Source organism: Convolutriloba macropyga, chromosome 10 (genome assembly GCF_964194025.1).
Source record: "Convolutriloba macropyga chromosome 10, txConMacr16.3, whole genome shotgun sequence".
Lineage (NCBI taxonomy): Eukaryota > Metazoa > Xenacoelomorpha > Acoela > Convolutidae > Convolutriloba > Convolutriloba macropyga.
The window spans coordinates 61,939,273-61,962,756 of NC_134477.1; the positions used below are offsets into that span (position 1 = coordinate 61,939,273).

General features: G+C 33.7%; 1 protein-coding gene across 1 annotated transcript in view; it reads right to left on the bottom strand.

Moving 5' to 3' along the window:
* The window catches only part of LOC142348247 (dedicator of cytokinesis protein 7-like), a 46,541-nt gene that overhangs the window by 22,686 nt on the left and 371 nt on the right, over positions 1 to 23,484 (bottom strand). Inside the window, exons 2-5 of the mRNA XM_075399542.1 lie at positions 17,663 to 17,823; positions 17,250 to 17,357; positions 7,712 to 7,905; positions 5,138 to 5,250 (exon numbers count right to left, since the gene is read on the bottom strand). Coding sequence (XP_075255657.1) covers positions 5,138 to 5,250; positions 7,712 to 7,905; positions 17,250 to 17,357; positions 17,663 to 17,823 — 576 coding nt within the window. The remainder of the gene's footprint in view (positions 1 to 5,137; positions 5,251 to 7,711; positions 7,906 to 17,249; positions 17,358 to 17,662; positions 17,824 to 23,484) is intronic.

Here is a 23,484-nt window from a genome sequence, read left to right on the forward strand (position 1 = left end):
TATATCTTCAATGTAATTCCCACCTTTATCAGTAATATAAAATTCTCTCATGTTCTGACTTGAGTTTATATCGAAGTCTTCTGTGTTTTCTAGATACATGCGATTGTGACTATATGAATGAGTAGTTAGAGCTACTTTACTTCTAAATTCTTCATGACATTCTTTACATATAAACCTAATCTTAGAATAGATATTGTTTTCAGTTTCAGTTTCTGATTTAGTTTCTGTTTTAGTTTTAGCCCTAGTTTTAATAATATAATCATCTTCATCCGGATTATACACCCTCTCCAAGATTTCTTCTTCTTCAGACTCAAACATTTTCTCCAATAGTTCCTTATGTTTGAGATCATAAGATTGGTGTCTGTATAAACCCTTCTTTGATTCAAAGGATAGATTACAGACATCGCAGAAGTTTATGACACCAGTATTAGTTGATTGAGACATGATGTATTTATTTATGGAAATAATCAAAAAAATCATTTTTCGAAAAATGAAAATGAAATGCGATAAGTGTATAAATAAACCTTGGAAAGAATGTTGTAATAATTGTAAAGAATTAGAATATTCCTGTTATGTATGTAAAAATATGGTTAAGGTTAAAGATTATATAGAACACTTGGGATATCATTATTCTGATCCTGATCAATATCTAACATGTAGTATGTGTAATGTTTATAAACATATATCACTATATAGATTTAGAAAAAGGAAATGTAGACTATGTATTTATCTTCATAGATATAGATATGGTCACACTAGAAATCAATTCAGAGAGCATGTTTATAAGTATAATATTCAAGAAGACATAGAAAAACACGAATCACTGTGTTTCCACCGATCTCAGTGTTTTTGACTGAGCTCTTTTTGTTCAAGTTATCCACGAAGTGGCTTCATCAACCCACAAAGTGGCTTCACAGATTTTCGCAAGTTGGTTTTACGTGCTTGTTACACGATCCCACTAGTTATACTGAAAAACACTAATCACTGTGTTTCCACCGATCTCAGTGTTTTTGACTGTATACCCATCACATTGTGTCCCATATACAGTCGCACAGCAGGGATCATCCTTTTTAAGAACTGTGAATTTGGTTTTTTTTATCTCACTTAGTTTTATAGTATTTCATCAGAGTCGGGGGACGTTCACTGGAGTCAGTGAGGAAGGAACCCCAAACCTTCCGTTTGCTAAGGCAACTTAACTAGACTCGATGATTTAACCACTACACCAAGTGAGACAGGAAGTTTTAGTTTTAGATTGATTAAATATTGATTTGGGGGGATATATGAAAATTTTTATTATTTTAATAATTCTTTCAATTTTTGTTCAAGTTTTTCGCAAGTTGGTTTTACGTGCTTTTTACACGGTCTCACTAGTTTTATACTAGTATCTGGGATACGTTCACTGGAGTCAGTGAGGATAGAACCCGAACTATCCGTCTGATAATGGTTAATTACCAGCTTAACTATGTACTAGTGGCTTGCACTAAGTGAGACAAGAAATGATAGATTTAAAATATAAAAGAAGTGAATATAGAGCTAATATATAGTAGTGGATAAAACAAGGGATTCAACAAACAGTAAAATTTGGCCTGATTCGACATGCGCGATTAGCGTTAGGAGAAAGGGACAAATTTTGCTGCTGGTTGAATCCCTTGTTTTATCCACTACTGATGAGCGTTAAAGGTCTGTGAAAAAAAATACTAAAATAAGTGTTTAAAAATTGAGCAAATTGTCACAAGAAAAATCAATACAGGCCACATACTAAAACTCCACGAGAAAAATAATTGCCCTCTCCTCTACCCTAGCCCAGAATGACAAAAAAACAGTGAAGTCGAGAAAAAAAATAAGAAAATAGGGGTCTAGGAAACAACCCGCCACGCAAAAAAAACGCACTTAACTTTAGATAGGAAAAAAACCCCACGGAAATAAACCCCCACGGATTTAAACCCCCATTTTAAAATTGAATTTCGGTCGTGATAATTCGTTCTGTTGGGATAGTTTCATATCAAGTCGCACGGGCCGCTGAGGCATGGCCATGGCCCGCGAGGCATGACCAAACGCGTTACATGCGCAGATCTTTAATAGTATAGTGGGGGTTTATTTCCTATCTAAAATGAAGTGGGGGGTTTTCCGTGGTGTTTTTTTCCCGCAAACGGAAAAAAGGCAACAGGGCAAAAATGTACTTCGATATACAATTTTACCTAAAAACAATTAAAAATTCATACAAATTAAATCGCTTTTGAAAAGTCAAATTGGTCCAGACAAAAAACAGTCGGACAACAATCGAATTAAAATTTTAACGAGACTAAATACCTGCTACAAAATTTGTTCAGGAGCAATTAAATTTTAAATTCCCAAACTTCATTTATAACTCTCTATCTGGAAAATTTGAACTTGCGTCAGATTAGAGGTTTTTTATTTTGATCACCTTAGGTTAAAGTTAAGCATTAATATTTAAACGATTTAAAAAGATTGTAGGATTTTTTTCATCTCAGCTAAAAAAAATTGTTTAGCTTTCATTTCATTTACATTTTACTCAGCTAAACCTCAATTGACTGATTGTTTACAGAATCAACTCAAGTGTTGTTTTTGCTGATTTTTATGCTAAATATATTCATTATCTCATCTATTATTAACTAAAACATACCCGGCAGATTGCCGGAAAATAGCCGCCGTTGATTCCAATAAGCATGATTGGGATTGAAAGAATAGACGATATTGAAAAAAAAGATTTTTGTACAAAAACATTTTTTTAAGTCCGATTTATATTGATGGCATTTTGTAGTTGAACATACTTCTGTCTCTCAGTGAGAGGCTACAGGGTCTAGTATCAATACCAATAAGCAGTATACATAGTAACTAAAATTTATGAGAACAAAGTTCAAGTACCGGGCATCTAAAAATGGGCTTTATGGGTTTATCACGTTTCTATTTCTGACTTCAACTTTTTATACTGACTCTGTTCATTTTGAATTGCTTTTCTGAGCAACTGATGTTCAAATTCACATCGGTAAAATCGTAAAAAAGCGGCAAAATGGTAAAGCGAAAAATAGTTCGACGAAGTAAAAAAAACATAGCCGGAAGAATTCCGGAAACGACTCGAAGGATAAAATTGCCCATACTTATGATTTAATAAATAGAACAACTATTGTGAACCCTGAACCTCCACAAATGCCATAAAAAATAAGGAAGAATAGAAACGGCATTCGAACAAATTGAACAAAAAAAAACTAGAAAAACTTAATGAGTTTTTTTAATAGTACAAGCAATGAAAAGTAATAAGAAATAGTAATAGAGCAATGAAAAGTTCGCAAAACAATGGGCAAGTCATAATAAGCTGGGAAACTTCTCATATTTAAAAAAGAGAAAAACTCCAAAAAAATAAGAAAAATGGTTTAAAATTTCTCAATTTTTCTACCAAATTTCCCAAGAAAAAAATAATTGATACCAAGAGAACTTTAGTCAATTGGTAACCGAAAATATCTTAAGTAACAAGCTTCTATTCGACTCCCACTTAATGCATTAAAACAAAAAAAAAACAGGAAAAACCATTAAATTTTGTCTAAAAATCAGGAAAACTGATCAAAATCCTCCAAATTAGCAACAAACTCAAATTAACTACTTGAACACTTCAATTCCTATCAAAACAAGCCTAAAACTAATACAATATCATAATCAGACTTCATAACCATCAAAAGTTTGAAAAAACTGGATTTAAAAGCCGCATGTGAAAAAAAAAATTCGCTCGCTTAGAGAAAATTTTTTCAGACATCAGTTTCTCGCTCTCTCAAAAACAGCTGAATGAACAAAAACCACTCCCTTTTCGCTCGACTCTTCAGATTTTTTCAGCGCCAAAATCACTCCAAATTTTTTTACGCGTTTCATTTCCCGCTCCAAAAATCACTCCAATAAAATTGATTAAAAAAAAGTAGAGATTAAGAAAAGTTAGTAATATCTGTCATTGAAAAGTGCTCTAAATACATTCCATTAAAACCTCTAGAAAAGATCCTATCAAAAGCTAGAATACTAAAAAGTAGCAAAAAGCAGCAACAGAAGATTTCAGCAAAAATTCAAAAAAAAAATCACAAAAATTCGCGGAAATCTTCATAAAAATTACTCAATTATCTTTAATAAAATGACTCAAAACTGAACAAAATCATCAACAAGCACCCAAAAACAACTAAATTGGACTATAGGAATCCCCAAACGCTATAAAAACTTATAAACTACTGCTATAAAAACTAGAAGAACACAAACAGCATATAAAAACAACTTGAAAGAAATCTTTGAAAAAAAAGCTTTTTTGATTTCGCAAGAGCACATAGAGCCAAAAAACTTTAAATGGAGCAACAAGAAAACTGAAAAACTTCCAAAACAATAGGAAAACCGAATAGGCTAAGAAACTTCTCTGAGTTTAGAAAAAAAGCGAAAAACAGCAAAAAATTAAGAAAAATAATTAAAAATGTGTTAGTTTATTGTCATTTTTCTTAACAAAAAAACCATTCAAAACCTAAGAAAATGTAATCACTTGGTATCTAAAGACTCAATAACTAACATGCGTCTATTCAAAGCCCATACAAAGCAATATAACAAGACAAAACGCAAAAAAAAATGCTAAAATTTGCCTAAAATTCAGCAAAATAGCTGAAAAACCAGCAAAATGGTATAAAATTCTTATTAATGACCAAAAACCTACCAACCACTATTAAGACAACCTTAAAAATCACACAATATCATAATAAGACTTCTAAACCCAAGAAAAATTAACAAAAAAACTGTTTTAAAAAGCGGCACGTGAACACAAAATTTCGCTCGCTTACAGAAATTTTTTTCACACCTCAATTTCTCGCTCTCTCGAAAACAGCGGAATGAACAAAAAACCACTCTCTTTTCGCTCCCCTCTTCACTTTTGTTCAGCACCCAAACCACTAAAATTTTTCACGCGATCCATTTCCTGCTTCAAAATTCACTCCAACTAAAGTGATTAAAAAAAGGACTTCTCCAATACTCCTCTTCGAGTCGTAAAAATTAGGACCGCTATAATAGCCGGCTGAGAAGATGAGGGCGGCTATTAAATATACATTTATATCTTATACGCTTATTTTCTAAATTGAGTGGTTGGTGCTGTCAAGGGTGATACCTGTATGTCGTTGTCGGGGTAGTCTGCGATGTCAGTGGGACACTGGACCACCATCACTTCAAAGTCAGATGGATCTATCACTCCCTCTGTCAAGGGATTCTGTTGATTCTGCCCTACAAAAACACCACTCGAACAGAAATAGCAAACAAAACCGTCATACTGCAGGACAACAGCCGCGAAATAGAGACCCGCTAGTTAAAAACAATACCAAGACAAAAGAAGTGAAGTTTGGAATATAACCGACTAACGTCGCCAGGATTGCTCTCGAATGAACTCAAATCTATTACAGCCTACTTCACTTTAAATTTTATCTACTGAAAAAATTTAAACCAAAAAAAACATGTTCGTCACACTTTTCATTTGACTTCTAGTAGTGAAGTACCGCCACTTGAGTTCAGCTGCTCAGACTTCTGAATGAGAGAGAAATTAGATCAGGCAACGCGAAAAAGTCAATGGCGTAAAAGGCACTCGAAAAGTCAAAACGGTCAAGCAAAAATTTTGCATAAAAAAGACCAACACACTGACAATAATTGCTTCGAACATCGATCCAGAGCAATTAAAAACGAAATTCTGATTTCACATTTTATCCAGCTTTTGAAATAAAACTTGAAACGATGTATTTCAAGCAATACACGATTGAAATTTAATTACATTCTCAGCTTGCAATTAAACAGTGAGAGCAGAAGCTATTTTACTGAAAGGTACACCACGCATACAAAAAAAAACAATTATCACAATGTTTACCAAGTCACATAAAAGTCACGCTTTGACTTCTTGGAGACCGTTCAATAATTACGAAAAAAAACGAAATAAACATAGGAGTACAAGTTCTAAATCACAATCCAAAATGAAGGAAAAAATATGAAACACCATCCCTGATGTGTCTACAAGGCCAAAAGCAAAGTACCACCTCAAAACTAAAGATAAAGAACATAAGAGCAAAAAGCTGATAAACAATTATAAAACAGGCTTCAAAGATACTATCAAAATCTTGTGTCTAATGAAATAAGCATAACTAGCTACAAAGCTTACAAAGCAAAATAAAAAAATGTACGAATAAACAAAACAACCAAATCAAAATGATACCAAACATTGTAAAAAGGGTTTTGAACAACAACCAATTTTATGCTCCTATATCTGCCAGAAAACAGAAAAGTTGCCAGCTAAGAGAAATTCAAGCACCAATAAAGACAAAATTTTGAAAAAATGCTAAATTCACCAAATTCTTAAATTAGTAGTCTTTAAAAGTTAGAACATTCAAAAGCTATTCCTCCCTGTAAAAGGCTACAAAATAAGTAACCTACATACCAAAACAAACCTTGCTTGACATATATGCGACAAACAGGGGCAAAAAGGAGAAAATATGCCAAAAAAATAACGAAAAGAAAAATTTGCTCAGTTCTTATGTCTTGCATACATTATTATGTTGCGAAATGATACAAAAAACCCAACTGCAGACTTTACGAACGCTTCGTGGTTAAGAAGTTTAAAACTCAAAAGTAGCAGGTATGGTAATAAAAAACTTGAAAAACAATTGAAAAAATAATTCTGTGTCGGGGCAAAAAAGGGGTTACTGAACCTAGACAAAATTGCAACCGCCTTTCACATTCTGAAGTTCTGTTTCCCGACAGCTTCGGCGAATTGCCTTCCTAGAGCATCTTTTTAGAATGTAGTTGCTCAAGCGAGCGACAGTTTATCATAGAACAAAACATTCAAGCACAAATTTTTCATAAGACACACGCTTCAATAATTGCTTCACTTCTGTCCAGAGCAATTAAAATACAAGAATTAAAGAAAACTTAATTACTGCATCTAGTGAACTTTGCTAACAAGTATTAACTGTTTTGCTTCATTTGATTGAGCTCCATTATTCTGAGGATTTTTTTGTTGCTGTTCATCACAAGTCATAAGAACGAATTAATGGGTATTTTGAGTAAAATAGAGTACTAATTACAAACGCCCAAACAAGCAATTCAGTTAAAAGAGCAATTTATACAATTTTTTTGCGAACTTTGCAACCATTGAAAAAAACAAAGGATATTGATGGAAAAAATTATAATCATTTTACCAATTCAGCCGAATTATATTGCCCTGTTTCACCGTAAAAGATTCTTTTGAAGCCCTCCTTTTTCAACAAAAGCGGTGCAACAAATTCCCTTTCAATAAATGCCGCGCAATTTGGATAAAAAACAAAACATAAACCGACTAATGTCGGAAGAATTGCTCTCGAACGACAGGCGGGTGGAAAAAGATTTCACCCTCACCGGGATTCGAACCATTGATCTCTCACTTCATAACCATATTCACTGCCGGCTGTGCTATTTGTCCCTCATTTTTTCTATGCTGCAACCGACTTTATATTAGCAACAAGCTTTCCATCGGAGTGAGAGCAATAGAGATCACTCAAAAATGAACGAAAGCCAAGAATGTTCTAGAAGAAAAGCGCAAAATGGTCCAGCAAAAAAATTGCATAAAAAAAAGACCAACACGTTTACAATAATTGCTATGAATTTCATTCAAGAGCAATTAAAAAGTAAAAATAATTCAATGATAACTACAACTTGAATGGCTCACCTGCAAATCCCATTATATTTGGGTCTATAGCCATGCCACCCTTAGGATAGAAATTAGGGTTGCTTCCAGTACTGCTGGGTGGATTGTGGGGTGAGAGCATTGGGGGATGCAAAGGCAGGTAGTTCGGATTCTGGGGGTAGATTCCTCCTCCTTGTTCGTTTCTGTTGCCTCCTGTAATACTTCCACCACCCGTTCTAAAATTTATAGCTGTGTCCTCCCCTCTCGAATATAAGCATAAACAATTGATTAATTGATTTTTATACATCTTTATATAATTGCACGCTTTGTTGTACTACGAAGGAAAAGAAACCAGAGATTAAGTTACATATTTGCAGCGAAAATTTCAAGCATAAAGGAAAGTTCCATTGAAAAAAAAAGTGATTTGCAGTGGTAGCTGCTTAGAATCTTCTTCTGCTCAGTTTTTAACTTGAACCCTCATTTGTGAAACGTTACTTGTTCAACATGGCGTGACTTTAAATTTGGAAACATGAACCAAACTTACTGTTGTTGGGTTGTCGTTGGGATGCCACGAAAATGCAATTCACTTAGATTTTCGGTTGTAATGTTAAAGTAATCTGTAATTTGTAAATATTTACATTGCCGGACTAACATCAGTTGTGTACTCCTTGACATTTCCGAATTCAGTGTTCTTTTTTTTTAATTTTACTCATTATAATTCTACTTATGTAATTATAAACAAAAGATTAGATTTTTTCAGGAAGCTTCTAGCTCCAAAGTCAAATGTGAGGTTTTATTTCATAGTGGTTTGTAGCTCTGCTTACCTAAATTGAAGCATCTCTTGGTATCCGATGCTTTTTCATACAAGCTTCTTGGCTTTTTGTGTGTAAGGTTTCTGTTTGTTTTTCGTGAAACTCGACTACATTAGTGCTAGAAGCTATTTTGTGTTATAGTAAGTTAACCTTGGGTTCGCACTTTCAGGCCAAATATGACAAATTGAAATACTAAGATATCGTTATTCTTTAATTTTTCCTCGTTAACTTTTGATTTAACAAACTTTCTGGTTAAAAAAATGAAGCTTGGCCTTTTTTAGTCGGCAGCTCAAGCTTGAAATGATTTGAGCTTTGACTGCTTTCCGCAAAATTCAGGTCGCGTTTTCTCTACTTTTACAACTTGTTTCTGACACTTTTTATTTGGTTAGGAATTATCAATCGCTAAAGGGTATATCTCAATCTGTACAAGTTACATTGTCAGTAACTTCTCTTTGAAGATATGGCATTACCAATACATATACCACACGAACTATAATGAAAAGGTCTTAATTGTAAAAGACATATATGTAATGTCACTGACATCAAGTGTGGGATAAAGTCTGAAATCAGTAAAAATAAAATAAAAACAAGAAAAGATGCACCAGTTTGGACTCAAAAATTCTTTAAAACTGGCCATTTTACATTAAATGAATTCTTTCCTAGTAACTTCAGCAAGTTAGCTTTCACAAGATTGCTAAAGCCAGCTTAGGGACCCTATCGAAATCTAGAGCCCTCGGGATTTCCTGTAAATCCAGTTTCAATTAATCGTAACAGGCAGCAGAAACCTTTTCCAGGAACTAAATGAACCATTTGGAACTGTCTCACCGGGTTGTCAGGTCAAACGCGAAGTCCAACTTGCGAACAATAAAGAAAATTTTTTTTTAAAAAAAGCAAAACTTCAATAATAGCCGGCTGAGAAGATGAGGGCGGCTATTAAACACAAAAGAACCGTTATCAAGATTTTCAAAAGATTTTCCTAAAGCATTAAATATCGACAGCTAGAAAACTAAAATAAACAGAACATAACAGTAGGAAAACACTCAAAGAGACACTGAATGCAAAATAATTCAAGAAAAAAATTAACCCGAACATTTTCATTTGTATGTTCGTCTTGTTTTTTTTTCGTTTTTTTCCTGCAAAGTCGACGCACTGAAGCAATTACAGCCAATTACAACCTATTTTGGAACGAAAAATAAAAACAAATGTTCTTATAAAAATACTTTAAAAATGTTACCAGATAACATTAAAAATTATGAGACCAAATGAACAAATGCTTACTATACTAGAGAACACAAAACGATAGCTCAGATAACTCTTGTTGAGCTCACGGGGCCTAAATATCACCACAATGACCAGTTTCTCTCAAAAATAGTTGAAACTTTTAGACATTACCACTTAAATGACAATTAAAAATTTTTCAGTTATAATGTCTTGAAAACATAACCTCTTCCTTTAATAAAATACCAAATAATTAACTTGTGGGTCAAGAAAAGCCTTGATTCCCTCATAAGAGACATAAATGGGCAGAAAGTATGCGAACAATAAAGAATTATCAAACTTACCTAAAACTTACTAAACTGTTTGAGAATATTGTCTTCGGAACCGCTCACATATTGTCACAATTTACCTAATAACTGGACTGTAAGATTTCAAAATTGTCATTGGCCATTTCAAAGAAAACCAGAAGAATAAAAAACGCCCAAATCACGAAAATCAAGAAAAAACGCCCGAATAAAAAATAAAATGCCCAAATCACTACAATTTGTACTAGTTTGAGTTGAAGCTCGCATTACGAATACGTCATAACGTATATACCTCAAAGCTTTTTCAGACACCAAACATCTTCATAAACTTTGACAGGCCTTCAGACTAAATTGTCAGAATTTTTATCAATATGTAATAGGTTGAAAACCTCGCCACTCAGAGCTCAAAAGCCGACACTTTTAACTTCATGCCTTTCAACCTAGCGCGTTCGGATCTACCAGTTTCAAATGCTTAAAGTTATCAAAAACTGCGTGAACAGAATTTACAAAAAAAAACAAAGGATCCAATACAATCCAAATTCTTTAGCTGGTAATTTTGAAAGCGTATGGTCAGCCAGCTGAATAGATGCAGCGGCTATTTAAAATAGCTATTTAGGAAGTAAACTTATTGTGTGAAAGAGAGCTAATTTTAAAATTTGAAAACTTTCTCGATTTAAATTCGACACTTAACTTTCTAATATCATTATTTTGAGATTTTTTTTATTTTGACTGAAGAAGACAACCTGTAATATACTTCCCGCAATAAAAAACAAGAAAAACAATTCCGCCACATTTTTCGCACCACGGTTGTTATGAGAACAACTTAAAGAAATTAGTGGCCTAGCTAATTTCTATCATCTAATCAGCAAAATAGTTCCCGAAGTCATAAAAAAAACCTTATTTAAAACCATACTACATGGTTGTTGGCGCTGTATAGGTTGAATACTTTTTAATAGTCATCATAATTCCCTCGCACTTAATGAATATTACGACACGGTTCTGATCACTAAAGCAAAGTTACTTATTTCCGAGGCGAAACCGAGTTGTTGAATAACTTCGAGATGCTGATAACAACAGTTTGGACATTTTTAAAAAAAAAATTAACTTTCGTTGCGATTACAACATTTGGTTAACTTACACCACACAAACTAACTACCCTCTCTTTTTTGGTCAAACTTTTATCGCCACTCTTTATATATCAACAGTGGAAAAAGATAGCGGAAAAAGTTAATCCTAGAGCAGTTTTGCACTGTTTTGAGATTGTTGTAGAATTGATCGAGCGCTAACAAGTTATTTCATTGCTAAGTTATGCAATTGTTTTTACCCTAACGAGAGTTGATGAAATAACATCCAGAGGGAGACAACACTCGTGTGGTCCTTTAATTACGGGGAGAAATATTCACAAGCGACGCCATTTAAAAAAAATGAGAAAAACAACCAAAATTTCCAGATGAATGCCATTGTTGAAGGGTTTTAAACTAAATATCCCTAAAAAGAATGAAACTGGGGGTAACAGCTTCAAACCAGATCAAAATTATTCATTCAATCGTGCACGCGAACAACTGAAAACTTTAAACTAAATAGGGAAAAGAGCATAAAATCATAAAATCTGATTCACTTGTTCGTTTGGCAGAAGTACATTAACTCAAATTGACATTTGCAGCTTGCCCAAAATAACAACACCATATGTTTAATTAGGCCTTTCTGTTAAGTTATTACAATTTATACATCAATATGCAGATGAAAAAGATTATCAGTGTTCCGATACTGCTATTTTGCAATTATAGCCTCTCTCAAAACAAAGTCAATTAAAAAGTTATTAAGTAATGCATCTATCAAAATGAGCATTAATTATTCTTGTGCTTCTATTTTTGCTGCATATTATGCTAGTTAATTCGAAACAAACGTCATTGCAGTTAAGATGGATGGAGTTAGTCGACTCAATAACAATTCATTGTTAAGACAATACTGAGAAACAGGTCAGTATACGTTGGGACGTGGCCAAACTTCTAAGTTTTGAGGACGGACTTTCAAGTTTCGAAACGAAATTTTGTCTTAAAATTCAATTAAATAATACAGATGTTTACTATAAAAGTGAATAGCCGAAAAATGTCATGTCTATAACCATTAACCAAACAACAATAAGTTTAGTAGACTTTCACGTAACTTAGTTGTAAGAACCCCTACAGCTAGAATAAGCAAAATTTGGAGCAGCAGGAGCAATTAGAACATGAACCGTCGGGTCTTGTGAATATTTGAAAAAATCGTCCAAAAATATTTAACAATTTATACAATATGACTGCTCGAATGAATTTGTGCGTGGAATCTGTTACTATGAGAAAACAGACGATTCTTATAACAATATAATGTGCACAGGAAAGCATGCATCGCAGAATTATTAGAACTTTACAACGTAAATAAAAGACGAAATAAAAAATCTCAGTATTGTACGTTTGCATAAAATGTTCCTCCCACCGATAAACCGCAGCCGTTTTTTTTCACAACACAGGGTATAGAAAGTATATTTTTATTGATAGACCCGATTGGGGTCAAATCACCCAAAAAAAAATCAGCAAAAGAAAAAATTTCAACAATCAGCCACTGATGTGTACTCAAGGTTCGTCACGTTCATTACGTTTTCTTCGTTTTTTCTATATAACAAGGTGTGGACTGGTTGAGGCAATTGAATCGGTAATTGGGTAATTGAAGTTTGGCCTAATTTTTTGAAAAACTTTTTTAAGCTATTCGAAAATATAAGCCATGTCTCATGAGAATAGTGAAATAATTACTCTTAATTATTTCAAAGATATTTCAAACCGCAATCTGTAACGAATTAAAGTGATTTTTCCATTTTTTCTGTTTCTTAGTTTTTGCACACTGCCTCTACTTGTGTCTAACATTTGAACTAACTCTCTCAGGTTAACTCTCTCATTCTCTCTTAGACAAATATACCACACTCATTACACACACACACACACACACACACACACACACACAAACACGAATACATACACCCACAAAAGCACATTCACACAAACAAACAAATAAAAAGCACGACACCGATGAAAAACATTAAAAATCTTCATTTTGGCAATTGATCTTTATTTATGGTTTACCACCGTTCATACAAGTCTTCTTTACTTTATTTGCAAAACAAGGTGTGTCCTTTTTGAGTTAATTGAGGCGGTAATTGTAAACTTGACAATAAAATTTGAAATAACCTTTCTTGAAATTTTTGCAAAAATTATTGCCTTGATATTCGATTAGAGTAACGGGTCATTTCCTTTTTCAAAAAAAACCTCGAAGACATGTTAACAGTTATATTTAATGAACACAATCTTGGTTTTGAAGATAATTAAAACCGCAATTTGTAGCAAATATTACGTAGGGATCCTTGAAGGCTGTCCTTAAAGTCCCTCATTTAGTAGTATTGAAAATTTGGCATCAGTAAATTTTACGTTACGGCTTCCTCACTGGTCGTAGGAACTTTAGAGAATAGAAAATTTCAACAATTTTTATAGGAACTCAAAGAGAAAAGATCTTTTTCTGATCATTCAAAAACACTCTTTGTCTATTGAATGAGGGATTTCACAATCAATAAACTATTTAGTTTCTCAATTCATAGGACGACCATAGTTCATCAAAACCAATGTTGATTCACCAAAACCAAATTTGATGTTGGTTTCAATACCGAATTTGGTTGTGTCCATGAGAACGTCCGTGATAAGTATTTTTACGTTCGAAGTTTTAAAAACACTGAAATTGTTAGTTCTCTTGAAATGAAAAGAACTGCTTGCAAAAACATTTCTGAATTTAGAAACAAATACATTTCTCTGCTTTTAGTTTTACATTCTATATTTTCTGAAATCTTCTTTCCAAAAATCTGTTCAGCAAGGCGAAGCATTGTTTCTTAAAAAATCTGATATTTTTTGAAATTTTTGTTCAAATAGTGAAAAATGTAACCTTTCAGGCTTCAAACAGTACAGAAATACTCCTGAAAATCAAAACTCTTTTTAACCCAATGTAATTTACTTTAGATTTCTCCGTTTGTTTTACATTATATCGACGCGATCTGTCACCCCTCCCCCAGCGATTTTTTCCATTTCGGTTTTTCCTTCAAAAACTTTTTCCTCTTTTTCAAACTTCTGATAATTTTATTTATATAAATCAAGACTAGATTCTGTGGGCTACGAAATGGTGTTTTTCTTTTTTCTCTACGATGCGTAAACAAAAAAATGAAAATTTGACGAAGACAAAAGCCAGCCTCGCAAATATATTCCCCAATTCAAAAAAAATGTTGGAACAATAACGAAAATCATGGCACGCTCTGATTTCATAATTGCTCATCGATTGATTTGAATCAGAACATTGATTTGAATCAGAATGATAATTTAGATGCAATGGCTGAAAAATTTCAGAAGTGTCCGAAAATCCAAAAACCTTCAAATAGCCTAAGCTCGACAGGCAATGATAAAACTGATAGTTTTCTACGCGAAAAATCTCGGTCCCCAAAGATTGCCTTAACAAAAATACCACGAGAGTATAAGGTTCATCCACGGATTTTTGTGCAAAAGGAAAAAAGAAATAGTATGAACTTACATGAATTGAATTTGTCTTATAACGGTATAAAAAATAATGCAATCTACAAATCACACAAGATTGGGTCTACAAGACTTTAGTAATAATAGTAACAAGGATTATCAAAATAGTTAATACTGCCCAAAAATATATAACAGTATTAAATCGGAGGAACTAAAATTACGCACACGTCACAAAAACTTCTAGCTGACAGCCGTCAACAATTAGGATAAATAAATGAAACTAATCTGCATGAGACCAGAAAGCAATTGTCAATTTTACAAAACCAACTCAAATTTGCTCAAAATTGATCGCAAAAAATTATAAAATTTCAGAACTGAAACGGTTTTAAGATGAAGTTCAGCAATTGATTACATAAAGGTCATTAGTTCAGCTGAATTCCAAATTTAAGCAACAATGCAAAAACATGACAGACTAACGTCCGACAAATTGCTCGAAAAAGACAGATGTGAGACTGGCTTTGTAACAGCTACTTTCAAATAAGGCAGGCTAGCCTGCCTATGTGATGTGGCTAAAACAGGGTGGGTTACTAGTGGGGGAGGGTACAAAGGCACACAAAATTGCAATTATCCGTTAATATAAGCCTACACGGTAGAATTCCGTGGGCGCGTTCAATCTCCATGCATTGCACTTCACTCCGTGAAATTAAGTATCCGGAGCAGTTTCCATTATTCCACCACTTGAATCTGGCAACACTCTTAGAGAACCCAGTTTATGTCGTTTGTCAAGATGAAAAGTCACGGAAAATTATTGGTCAGACGAAAAATTTGTAGTACCAATTGAATTTTAAAAGACATACATGACTGATATAATTGCTAAAAACTTAGTTTGAGAGTAAAAAATAATCTTCTAAGGCTTTTTACTTAAAATTGACCTAGCATGCAATCAAAAAGACACAATATACTTTTTCTCAAAAACCTTTCAAAAATAGAAGAGTAAAATTGTTCTCAATTCGAATTATACGTGGGGAGCTCTGAAATCACCCAACAATAACTAATCTCATGACTAATCTAGTCAAAGCTGTTCACAAATGTTTACCCGGCAATATCAAGTTTCCGAATATTTAGCTTCACAAAGCCAAATTTGCGAAAAATAGGCCGCCTTCGTTCCGGACAAGCTCTGTTTAAATCAGTAACGTTATTCGTTTTCCTAAACATTGCTTTACTTTATCAAGTAAAAGACACGACCTAAAAGATATATCTGAAAGTTTTTTACTTGAAGATACAAGATTAAAATTATCAAACCTGTCAGCAAATATTTGTAAAAGTTTTCATGCATTGTTCAACCAAATTAGCAAGTGATTTCTAATTAAGTGAAATTTTAACAAAATGTTTAAATCAGAGCCGAAACCCCAACACGTTTCAAGAAAACGAAAGAACATAGCCGGCAGATTGCCGGAATAGCTGCGAAAGAATAGACCTGCGCGCCATATAATAGAGATAGAAACAGATCTAAATTGATAAAAAAAATCGACGCCGCTCAAAAAACTAGGTAAAAAACATTCAGCGATAACATAAAAAATATTGTTAAAATTCATTCCGCAGAAGCCTCTTATTAGGGACCTTTACTGCACAAATGAGTTCCTTTGACCTTAAACAAATTCAAACTAAACTTAAGTTTTAAAGTGCAAAAGTCATTTTATTGAGTGAGGTAAGTCACGTATGATCAAAATCTAATCACGCAAATAACCTAAAAACTTTCGCTAAAACGAGTGAGAAATGACGTCACGCACGCAAATGCCGTTAGTGAGAGGAAGAAGTCATTCAGAAAATTTGACTTTTTCAGCTTTGCTGTGTGAACAAATGTAAAACGAAAAAAGAGCGCCAGACGAAACAAAAAAAAACATAGCAGGACAAGTCCTGACGTACAATTCACAGAATTTTCATTGACCAAACAGAAAACCAGACCTTAAACGAACTATGAATGGATTGGGAAAACACTTTAGCGAGAAAGCGAATTTTTGTTCAAACACCGTTTTCTCACTCTACTTTAAATTTAGAGAAAAATTTTACGCCGCAAAACCACTCGCTTTTTCGCTCCACTTCCTGTTTCGGCGTGACCAAAATCACTACTCCAATTTGACTTCAAAAATCATGAAAATATGTGAACAGATCTTAAAAAAGACAACGCCCCAATACAATTCAAATTCTTTGAATTGTAAAAAACCAAGAGCACCGCAATATAGCTTCGCTCAGCTTACAGCTTCGCAGCTATAAAAAACGAAAAAAATCAGCATAATTGCTCTCAAACGATAGCCGCGTGCCCTCGTTATTTGTAGCCTGTTTCATCAGTGAGGGAGGAAGAGGTAGCCTGCTAAGATAACATTAGGAATTTATTTCCTGAGAGCACTACTAAGATTTAGAAGATAAAAATGAAACCAATTTCGGGGCATTTATTATTACATTTTTAGAAGTAAAATGACGCGAATTACGTTAGCTCTCAATATGAAAGAGAGCAGCTTAGACCACACATGAATCTCGAAGTCATTCGAAAAGTCATAGCAAGTCTCATGCGAGCAAAAGAACATTCTAGATCAAAATGGTCAAGCACAAATTTTACATAACAATGACTGCTCCCAATTTTGTTCATGAGCAAGTAACCACTGTTGACACTTGTGGATGAGAAGGAATAGAATCTGTTTGTAACCTGGAAGAGGCGCCACTTCTAAAGCTGCCCCTCTGAGAGGCATATGGATCTGCAATTGCATTGAAGACACTCTCCATGTCAGAGTTCATCGAAGCCACCGAGGTTGACCTAAAACAAAAAGACCTGGTTGAATACTTGACGACGTCATTGTAAAAATAAACACGTGCTCCTGTGTGGTTTCTGGTAATACGTATTCACTAAATTTGGGGTCGTATTAAAGGAAACCCAAAATCCAAATCGTTACTGTATCCTAATCATACAGTTTCAGCCGCAACTGATATCGTTTCCATGTGCAAAAAATTGTCAGTGCGAAGGCATTCATTCGTTTTTCTCACACGGGTTTATGAAACTAAAATTTATTGACGAGGTCAAGGAAAAGTTTCAAAACGTTGACCGATCGATTTATTATTTACCTCAGCTGCGCTTGAGGAACATCGATGGATGACCTCTGACTCAGTGGGCGATGTAAATTGTTGTTACTTCCACCAGCCGGAGCAAGCGCTGGATTGTTTGGCTGTTGGTACTCCATCATCTTGCGGGCAAACGCACGCGATTTGCCCGCAGACATTTTTAACTGAAATTTAGATTAATCAATAAATTAATTAGAAATTTGGGATATTATTACGACACCCCGAAGCTTAGTGGGTGCATTTTTACAACCCCTGACTCACTTGCCAAATTTAACTATGTAATGACTGGTGTTCGCATGTAGTACGCAACAACCTCTAATGCTTCTATTCATTTACATTTTTAATATTTAAAATTTTTACTGCCTTAAAAGCATCATTAAAATTAGCGAAATCAACTGCAAAACTTTTCTACAGACTTTGCAACTCTCTCGGAGTTTGTATTTGTTAGATCTCCCAACTTAAGAAATTGTAGATCCTTAAAATTGTAGATGTTATTATAATGCTACAATAATATAATTTCAGATTGATATTGTCCTGGAAACCAAACTTTTTCGTAAATTTAAAACATAAATTATATTGTCTCAACAAAAATTATAAACCCTGAAAATTAACCATCATAAATGGAAATTTGTAACCTAAAGGTTGAATTCATTAATTTCAACGACATATCGCGTTTATCTAGCAACGCATTCTGTACTTCCTCGGCGATATAGTCTGCAATTCGGTAATTCAGGAAGAATTTTTGTTAAATAGAAAACATGGAAGTTATGTACACGCCATGTGCCAACATTTTTTTCATAATGAGGGAATATATATGCGAGGCTGCTTTTTTCTTCAGTCAAATTTGAAAAAGGGGAAAAATTTAAAATTTCTAAGGGAAAATCGAAACGGAGAAAAAATCGCTCGGGGGAGGGGTAACCGATCGCGTGGGAAAACAGACGAAAAAATTTGTACTAAAATCAGCCAGGTTAAAACAAATTTTGATTGTCTCAAAAGGTTAAAACAAATTTTGATTGCTTCAGTAAACTTTGATTTACTGTTTCAAGCCTAAAAATTTACAATTTTACTATTTCACCGTTCAAGTACAGCCTTTTTTCTCAAAATTTTATTGAAAAAATTTTTTCCGTCTCCCTATTTTCTGCCCATTAAAAACTATTGACAGAATCATGTTTTCTATCGAACAGTTCTTTTCGAAAATAGAGGACTCCAGGCAACTTAGAGCTCTCAAAATGGCAAAAATCAACTTAACTGAAATTTTAACATTAAATGCAGAAAAATGTATTCTTTTCTAGATTCTAGAGTTCTTTCTCCAAACAATTCTTTTATTTCTATTTCATCAGAACTAACCATTTCAGTGTTTTTAAAATCTCGGCGACGCAAAAAAAGGTTTCATGGTATGGCCATCAAAGCAAATAAATTCATTCCATGGCCTTCCATGGAATTGAAACAACAAAAAAGATAAGATGGACAGATTGACCACCAGTCCTTTAATAGAACACTAGAATTTGCGGGTTAGATTTGGACCGTCAATTTTATGAGACATATACGCTCTATAAGAAAAAAGCACTAATAGAGCTGTTTTCAAAATTAATATTCGAAATCAAAAACTCAAAGACTTAAGTACTCAAGAATAAGGGCATAAAGGTTTGGCACTAATTAGATGCATACCATTGACCTTTGACTAGTAAACTTTCATAAAAGTTAAAGCTCATTAAGTGAGTTCAGAAGTCATTTTTTGAGTGAGTTGAGTCACGCAATTGACCTAAAAGCAAAACAAATGACGCCAAGCACACAAATTCAAACTGCGAAGCAGTAGAAGTCAGTGTAATTGGAGAGGTCAATGGTCGCAAGAATAATCGATTGAGACAAATTTAAAAAACCACGATGTCCGCAATAATAGACGCTCGCTTCGAGGCTATTAAAAACAAAAAAAATGTTTTAAACTTGAAAACAAGAACATTGTGTTTTTGACTTCTACGTATTTTGAAAATGCTCTTCGAATTGATCTTCTCCAAAATGTGGTCTTTTCTAAAACTTGAAAACCTAACTGTTTTTTTAGTGTGAAATTCCTTATATGAAAAAGTTTCTGAAAGGCGAAAAAACTCCTTTTCAATTCACATAAAATTAATATTAAAATTTTCTTAAAAATAAACCGGAGTAAAAAACCAAAACGTTAGAATTACTGATAACTAAAACTGATCCAATACTACTAAATAAGAGCATTCAAGGACAGCCTTTAACTTTCCTTTACCTATGAGACACAAGTAGAGCCAGAGTGCAAAAACTGGCAGAAATCTTAAAAGTTAGAAAAATTACGTAATATTTGCAACAAATTGCGGTATCAAATATGTATTTACCAAAATTAGACAGTAACACATCAGCAAGCATTTGAAAAAAAAGAATTATAATCAGAAAAATCAAACTAGACAAAATTTATATTGTCATTGTTGATGTCAAAGCTAGTTTCAAATTGCCAAAACAATTGCCTCAAGAACTCCAGACCTAGTTTTCCAGATGAAACAAACAAGACATAAATGATCGATAGGAGCCATGGGTAAACAATGGGAACTTTATTGTTTCGGGGTTTTTATTTGTGTGTGTGCGTGCGTTTGTGAAGGTGTAGGAATGGGAATCCCTGTGTGTGTAATGTGTGTAAAAAAGTATTTGTGAAAGAAAAATGAAAAAAAATCAGTCTCAGAGAATTAGGTCTTTTAAATTTTGGACACAAATATAGAGGCAGACCGCAAAAACTGTCAGAAATCATAAGAAAAATTACATATTGTTTCTCACAAATCGCGTCTTTAAATTTTTTCAAAACCAACATTCAGTTTTTCAAATCTCGCTGGTAACAAATCTGCAAGATTTTACAAAAACAATTTTTTTATTATGCTCATTAGAGATCAAAAATGGCATCATTTTTCGAAAAACTTAAAAAACTTTAGCTTCAAAGTTTAATGCCAAAGTTTCAATTACCGATACAATGGCCTCATCCAGCCCACACCTAGTTATTTAGAGAAGCCGACGAAAACCTGACGAACCTTGAGTAAGGATCAATTACCAGAAAGAAAAAAGTTTTAAGTTTTTTTGGTTTTAAGGTTTGATTTTTGTATGTGTAGTGTGTGTTTTTGTATGGTTTGTCTGTGTTTGTGTCTTTCAAATCTTACTATACTTATCTTTCTAGAACGTGCTAAAGGACTTTTGGTTTTTCTCTGCCGAAAAAGACGGCATAATTTTGGTTCAACAAATACCCGTAATTTTCTCCATGCATATGAGTTGCTTTCAAAAACTCCCAACGGTTTCTCTGACAAATTAAGGGTTCTTTTAGATCCCTGAGAGTTATATTGGAACAGACTGTGCAATACACAGACTCGCACAAGCTATCTTATTCTACTTAGAAAAGGTGCCATAAATATTTTACACCAAAACTTCAGTTTTTCGGTCAACTTCCTTTTCGATCAAACTCATCAATTAGCGAAGGTTCAAACATGAAGCCAAAGAAAGATTCAACGAGAAAAAAAAATCTCTCAAAAAATTCATTAGGCTTTTTTGTGGCACATTCAAGCAAGATCAGTGTCGTAATTTTCCTATACTATCGAGACCAAAAAAGTGCCAGAAGAAACCTCAAAACTTTTCCTCAAAAAATAGTATATTGCTATCCGCTTGACATCAGAGAGAACAGAAACTTTTGCAATAAATCTAAATCATAATTTGTATCGAAAAACATAAACCGACAAATTTCGGCAGAATTGCTCTTCAACGACAGGAGAGGCAATTTGATTCAGGGGCAGTAGCCTAGATCAATTTCTTTATGGGTGCAAAAAATATGGGTGCAAAAATTTGCATAAAAAAGACAAACACGTTTACAATAATTGCTATGAACTTCGTTCAAGAGCAATTAACAATGCCCTGTAGGGCAACCTATTGTCAAAACCTACTACGCAGGAAAACCTTACGAAAAATACCACCAAGGTTTCTTTGAGCTTTTACTGCTGCAGCAAGAAGAATTCAATTAAACACTGAAAAATGCGAAGTCATCTTTAAGCGTCTCAGCGCTTTTTAAGTAATCGAAATATTAAAAGGCAGTTAGCTAAATTAAAAAACAATTAATTTGAAAAAATATAATCACTTACAGCTTGTGCTTATCCTCAGACAATACTTTTACAAATGGCGGTAAAGAGCTTTGTTTTCAAAACCAATGAGATCCGAGCATGCTACTCCAGAAAACGTAGCAAAATATAGTTAATTTTTACTTGAAAATTTGCTGGGATAAGGTCATCTGAAAGATCTATATTTAGTTTTCAATTTCATCATAACATGCTTGATAGGATAAAAAATTGCATTATGCGAATCACGAAAGAATGCTATTGTGTCAAAAATATCCGCTCACACCACATCACGTCTTTGTGTCCCCAAAAGAGAACTACAGTTGACCGGAATGACGAATGATATATATTGGCTTAACTCTTGCGAAAGCAGCAAACTTGTAAAAAGTGCAGCAAAATGACCGAAAAAATGTCCGGAAAAAAAACAAAGTTTAATTGCGGAAACCTAAATTTCTATTTTTTCGAATTCCAGATAAAGAGAGTTCTAAAAAATACCACATCATAATTCCGGAAACGTGACTATGTGCAATATGACACAAAATTGGCCTAAAAATTGAGGACTCAACTTTTTTCATGTAGTTGATATCTAGACGCACACAGAGCGTTAAACTAAAACCATATAAGATAGTCTGGGATAACCTCAAAAAAGTCGGGAATGAACAGTTCATTTAATTTGGTTACAATACTGCTAAGATTAGCGTTCTCGTATTTGAGGAATACTCAAACCATCAACTATTAGAAAAGGATTGAGAGAGCCGTAATAAAGACCATCAGAAAATGTCACGTGGACAAAAGCGGTTCCTAATGTTATGGCTCTTCAAACTAAATGCACTTTATATAATCAATTCCTTCCAATTTCCAAAACTAAAACTTCAGTTGGGTCAAAAGATTTCCACTTTCATTATAGAAATTCAAAACTCAAGGGATGTTGCAACACAATAGATAATTTTACATCATTTAGCCAATTCAACATCATTAGACTTACCATTTTTATGTTTCTTATAATTTTCATAATTCTTTCGTTTGTTTATCGAATTCTTATCAAGCTTTTTCTGCCCTGCTGCAGCTTTGCTTTCAGCTTCTATCTGAGCGCTCGACTTTGGATTAAAAAAACTCACGCTTTTCATTTCTTCTAACGAAGGCAAAGTAAACAACAATTTAGATTTTTTCGCTTTCCCTTCTTTAATTTTATCCACCTGAGGAAGCTTTTCAGGACTTGAAAATTCCTTTTCAATTTGATTATCGTCTGTTCTACTGAAACCAAAACTGAAAACTCCAGCAGAACTTTGGTCATTGGTTTCGGCAAGAGCACTTTTTAAGTTTTCAGTTTGCCCAAAATCTGTTATATCTTCAGCCTGAAATGTATTTTTGGATGTCAACTTTTCAGCTGGTAATTTTTCTTCAGTTTTCTCCTCAATTGATGGGACGATTTCTTGACTCTCTGTCGCTTCTTTTGACGGTTCTTCAATTTGCTCTTCTTGTTCGTCGTCAGAATTCAACTCATAACATTTATGGTCCGGGTTCGTGGGGTCATAGTAAATTATAGGTTTGGAAACCTGAGTTATAAAAAATCCTGGCTGTTTCTTCCGATATTCATTTCTAAAGTTATTTGAAAAATTTCTTCGCGAATCGTTTTCAAATTTCTCCTCCCTGTAATGATCAGAGTTCTCGAAATTTGAATCGCGATTATCCCTTTCAAAATTTTTTCGTTCAGATGAAGTG